General features: G+C 33.0%; 1 protein-coding gene across 1 annotated transcript in view; it reads right to left on the bottom strand.

The window, feature by feature from the left end:
* LOC102673903 overlaps positions 1–5,811 on the bottom strand; it is a 23,374-nt gene that overhangs the window by 1,347 nt on the left and 16,216 nt on the right. The window contains exons 2-3 of the mRNA XM_006614990.2: positions 4,144–4,229; positions 3,267–3,354 (exon numbers count right to left, since the gene is read on the bottom strand). Coding sequence (XP_006615053.1) covers positions 3,267–3,354; positions 4,144–4,229 — 174 coding nt within the window. The remainder of the gene's footprint in view (positions 1–3,266; positions 3,355–4,143; positions 4,230–5,811) is intronic.

The following is a 5,811-nucleotide window of genomic DNA, read 5'->3' as shown; positions in this document are numbered from 1 at the left end:
AGAGAGAGAGAGAGAGAGAGAGAGAGAGAGAGAGAGAGAGAGAGAGAGAGAATTACGCGTCTTCTTTATCCTTAATTAGTTTTAGAAATTCGTTAGATTAATTTAGTTTTATTATTATTATTATTATTATTATTTGATGAGAAAAATTATTTCGAGTCGAAACAAGTTAGCTCGTTATATTATATAAAAAGGGAGAGAAAAATTATGTAAGAGGGTCTTATATAATTTTAGAAAAATTCTAAACATTTTTCACGCTTCGTCCAAATAATAAGAAATAAAAGTGTGCACGCAATTCGATAATCAAGTTCAAACACACACATATGTATGTATACACACATACATATATACACACGACGATACAGTTCGTTTCTCCGTAGAAAACGAAAGGAAGAGAGCAAGAAGCGACCCTGTCGCTTGTAATTAAACCGAACGTGGCTACTTTCTATCGGTAGTAAGAAATAAAAAAAGAAAGAAGAGAAAAAAGAAGAACCGGCCTTCCAACACGGAGACATGGAGCAAAGAACGATGAGCATGAAATTCTCGGTTAGTCAGGAAGGCCCCCGGCGATGCGTTTCACAAGAAGATATATACGATTGTACAGACTGATTCTGAAATCGAGATACAACGTAGGTGAAAAGTAAGAGATAGGTGCTTTTGAGTGGAAAGAATCAGAAAGAGACGACTCGTTGTGTATCCTAACTTAATTGGTATTGAGAGAATCTTTATTGGATGGGAATCAATAAAATACTCGTTGTCCTCTAAAATCAATTTTATCTTCTAAAAGTAATGAAAGAAGAAGAGAAAAAGTGCAAAGAAAGATATATTTCTCTTCATAAATAATAAAATCATTCAAAAGTTAAAATTTTTGGAAACTATCCAATTTTATACAGGCTATTAATTGTCAAATTTACTAGAAAATTGATGAATATTAAATTCTATTAAAATTAACAGTCGATCCTTTGGTTACTCGATAAAAAAAGGAATTAAAAATTTGGTCGATTAAAATTAAATTTCAATTCTTGCTTGACCGGTAAAATAATTTACTGTCAAAACGTTCCAAAATAAAGAAATCGGTAATGGAATACCGCAAACCAGCCTACCGTTATGGTTTCGATCGTGGCGAGGAAGTGGTAGGGCCTGCGGTGTGGCGTTTGCCAACACACGGCCGTGGAAAGGGGATAGCACCGTTAATGGTCGTACCGAGAAACCTTCCTCGTGGTTGAAATGCCGCTGCTGCACGGAAGGACGGCACGCCGACACTCCTTTTCTCGGCCATGAAAGTAAAAGTTCGCTCGTGGCGCTCCCAGCGGCGAGAAAAAGAAGGAAAATGGAGCAGGAAGGACGGACCGCTCGCGCCTCGCCACGTTCGCTCTTCGATACCTTTTTATTATTCTCGACTCGACTCTGACTTCCTCATCTCGTCGTAGGTGATCCTTCCTTAAACGTTTGTTTGCCAAACTGATTTATTTGTTTGCCTTTTCGTTTGTCCAACGAATTGACGAATTGACGAATGAAAGAGGAATATATAATAATAATAATAATACGGTATGGTAATTGAAGTTTAAAGGTGATGGTGTTGTGTTGTGTTGTGGTAAGGTTATGGATTTAAAGACGCTTCTTTGTTATGGTTTTAGTATTCGCACGAAGCGAGCGTTTATGGAAATTTTTCTGAACGTAAATAAACGAGGTAAACGAGAGAGGTTATGTCGTTTTTTATTGTAACGTGAAAAAAATTTTTTCCTCGTTAATTGGCGGGATTTTAAAATTTTATTGAAATATAGGAAATAAATTTTAGCGAATTTTCGATAATTTGCAATGTATACATAGGAAAAGAGATAAAGTGAATGGCCTTTATAATTCGTGACTATCGATTATATTTATTAATACTTAGAGTCATTAATTACATTTAAATATTCGATAATTCGACGAATACGAAAATATAAAGTATAAAATATAGAAATAACGTATCGATTGGTAATGTAAAACTTAAAACGTTGAAAAGAATTTCGTTAATATCGCGTTTCGTTTAAAGTTCTTCTTTTCTTTGTTCGAAACAACATTCCAAAAAAGATAATCAGAGAATTACTCAAAAGCATAAATAAATATTCGCCGTTTCCTCTCAACATGGTTCCTCTCTTTCTGGAATAAATTTTTGCGAGGTTTCGTAACGTGGAAGAGAAGAGAAATAGCTCGTATCTTCTCGTAATTCCGATTCACTTTCTATACGTTCAACCACATTCTCCGATTCGGCGAAAGGTATCACGTATAGTTCGATAATTACGATACGTACGCGGTGCAACGATCTCTTACGTTTCGTCAGATTGATGAGCTTTTAATCTTCTCGGTTTAAAGTTTTCTCCACGAGAAATTAGATCAAGTTTCTTTTCTTTGGAAAGAAAAAAACGTTGCGTAAGAATTCTGAAAAATGATCGCTACACTATTATTTTTTTCAAATACGTATTTTTACACACGTACGATACGCGTGAAACATAACCTAACTTTTTCTTTTTTTTTAATAAATTTATTTTTTTAATAAATATATTATTTGAAATACGTTAAGTTGAATTAATTAAATATAAATAAATATTTGTATATAATGTATAATGATATAATTCTTCTTTTAAATTTAAATTTAAATTAGATAAATTATTTCACGCTCTACGAAAAGTAACATCTTTTTTTCATCAAGAAGTTGCAGTAACTTAACCGTGACGAGTTCCATTATAAATTCAATGAAGCAAGCGACCTTCTATATCTCCAGTAGATAGAAAAATTGAGTGAGGAGAGTGAATTAGGTAATTACATTGAACCTAACGAAACTGTCACGTTACCTTGAATGAAAAGTAACGTTGGCTTCTGTTGCACAATTAATCACGTGAAAGTGACGAATCGACGCGGTTCGACGCCATTTATTATTCTTCAAACGTGTTCAATCGGCTGCGAATAATTACTTTTTAATCGCGCATTTAACAAACTTATTTTTATCACTCGATTATATTTAATTACGTGTACTTTAATGCAAGTTTCTTTTCACGATAATTTACATAAACACTTATTTTTAATATTTTAAATTTTCTTAAACATTTTAATGACTAATGGAAACGAAATTATCATAAACGGTGATATTTTTTTTTTTATATATATATTATAATTAAATGCGAGAAAGAAGATGGTTAATAAAGATCAATATGCAAAAATCGTTATGATGGGTATATATCCAAGTTTCTACTACTATAAAATTAATGAGAATAGATAGGGAAGCTCACCTAGCCTTCGTTTGATAGGTAAATCTTTCGGCCTCGATTCCTGCACGTGCTCTTGCCTGTAAATCGTGATCTATCCCATATAGATAATCTGTGGATGAAAAACAAATTTACAAGGATATCCTTAATACCATGGAAAAAAGGAAAAAATATTCGAACGAAAACGTTTAATGCAAAATAAATTTATTTTTAAATTTTTTTAATTATTTACTATCTTTCTTATTTTTTTGATTGTAAAGATTATTAATTAGCGCGTTAGCACGCGACACAAAGGATGATTACATTAACAAGTTCCTTAATACTAACGAGATATTCTTTCCAAGTCGAAGCTTGTGATGTAACCATGCAACATCATCAACAATAACAACAACAACAACAACGATCGATTTTCGATACAGCGTGAGAGGAATCTCACTATTGTCCTCGATCGTTGCCCTCAAAATTGTAACAGTTACATAACATTTTTTTTTCTTTTTACATCGATTGAAAAAATACAAAAACATTGATTTTGCCACAACACGTGTGGCAAAGATATTCCTTGAACTTTGAAAATTGAGGAATTTTTGAGAAATTCCAAAATTTTGCACAATTGAAGGCCAAATTCTTTACCGGGATCGTATGCAAATCGGAAATTTAAGTAGCGAAATTTAGTAATCAATAAGTAAGGATTGATTAAAATTCATAATTTTAAAAGTGTAAAAATCAACATTTATATATTTGATCAAGATTTTTCGGAAAAATTTCCATTTTCATTATCAGATTTTAAATTATTAACAAGACATAGTAGAATATTATGCAAATATTTAAAACAGTCTATAAATATTCATTCATTGTTATTCATTTTACATAATATAATTGCTACTAAAAAATTTCTACTCGCCTGAAATATCGAATTGATGAACTGTCGTCGACGCGATCGCTACTAGCGCCGTAAAAGTTACGATCGACAGTAATCCCAAACTGCATCTGAAAACGAAAAAAAGGAATTCCGATTAGTTTTCAATTTAATTTGAAGCAACGCTAAAGATATTCAAATAAATCATATTAAAAAAACTCTACCATTAAATTTACATACGAAAAATTCAATAATTTTTAATATACAAATTTAATTATTATTTTTTTTTAACTTTCCTTCAATTTCTCGACAAAAATTCTTCTGAAAATGCAACAGATACGTAAAATTAGTTACAAGAGAAATACTTTTGTAGATGCTTGGGGAAACGAAGGTGAATGAATTCGTATATTTGAATTTGCGTGTAATTTCCGTAAAGCGATAAAAAAAATATTTCTTTCCATTCATCGACGTTCTCCATAGATAAGGGAAGTGGCCTACTTACCAACCGAGTCATACGCGTAGTCACAACTATATAATTTTAACAATATCGCTTTTACCATATAACTCGAAATGACGCGATTCTCGTCATTCGGCGAATGCTTCCAGATATCTTTAAAATCGTCGGTATGCGAGTTCACGAATGTTGTCGTCGTCGCTGAACGTCGCATACTTTCTCTGCGGGAGCAGGAGGGATTCCGCTGGAGAAGGATAGACAGACGGAGAAAGGAGGATAGAGATAGACACGGAAAGAGAGAAAGGTGTATACATACATATATATAAAAGATCAAGAGCAGCAGTTGGTTCGTTCGAAGTTCTCTTGCGAAAAATTTTTCTTTCTCGATTATATTGCCATTCGAATCTCGCGTTACGCGTCGAAAACTTTTATATTTACAACCTTTCCCTCTCGTCCCGTGGTAATAATACCGTATTGCGAATATATTGCACTAATAATTCTTACGACGGACGTGAAGTTTCTTTCATTCACGTGGACGAAACGCGCACGATCTTCCGTGGAAGAAAAAGAAAAAGAAGAAGAGGAGGAGGAATCCTTTTATCCTTGGTGAAATTTTTCGATTTCGGACCAAGATCTCTTAATCTTATAATTTTTTAATCGATCAACGAATTATAACAAGTACGAAATATAACATTCGTTTCGATCGAATGAAAGTGTTTGTTATAAAGATTAAACAAAGATTTTTTTAAAATGTTATCGTTAATCTGGAAAAAGACATTAAGGTATATTTTTTTTTTTAGTTTTGCAACTTTTGTTTCTTCCAATTTGTTTTTCTTTCCTCTCGAATTATTTAAAATTGGCGCCATAAATTTGAATCGGAAGAAAGTTAAAAAGTCGATCGATTTATTAATAACAACGAACGGAGGAGGATTATCAGAAGACAAAGGAGAGAACGGAGAGTTGAGAACGACTGAATTAATCGGAATTTTTTCGAAAGTGAGCCGGGTGTGTGGGTGAGTAGGATCGAGAAGGATCTCGAGAAAGAGAGAGAGAGAGAGAGACGTCGATTACTTCGTAATCGTTGACCTTTCATACCATAAATCGCGTCGAATAGGTATTTCGTTATTCTCATTTCTTAACATCTTTCGCGCATTCCTTTTTCGCTTGAACGCTCGTAAAAATAGACGAACCTTCCCGACTTTTACAATATTTCTTCTAATCCTTTTCCATTCAAATTTTTCTTCCTTTCCTTTTTTTTT

This window comes from Apis dorsata, unplaced genomic scaffold (assembly GCF_000469605.1).
Source record: "Apis dorsata unplaced genomic scaffold, Apis dorsata 1.3 scaffold_206, whole genome shotgun sequence".
NCBI classification, from domain to species: Eukaryota; Metazoa; Arthropoda; class Insecta; order Hymenoptera; family Apidae; genus Apis; species Apis dorsata.
This window is presented reverse-complemented; position numbering and strand designations above follow the sequence as displayed.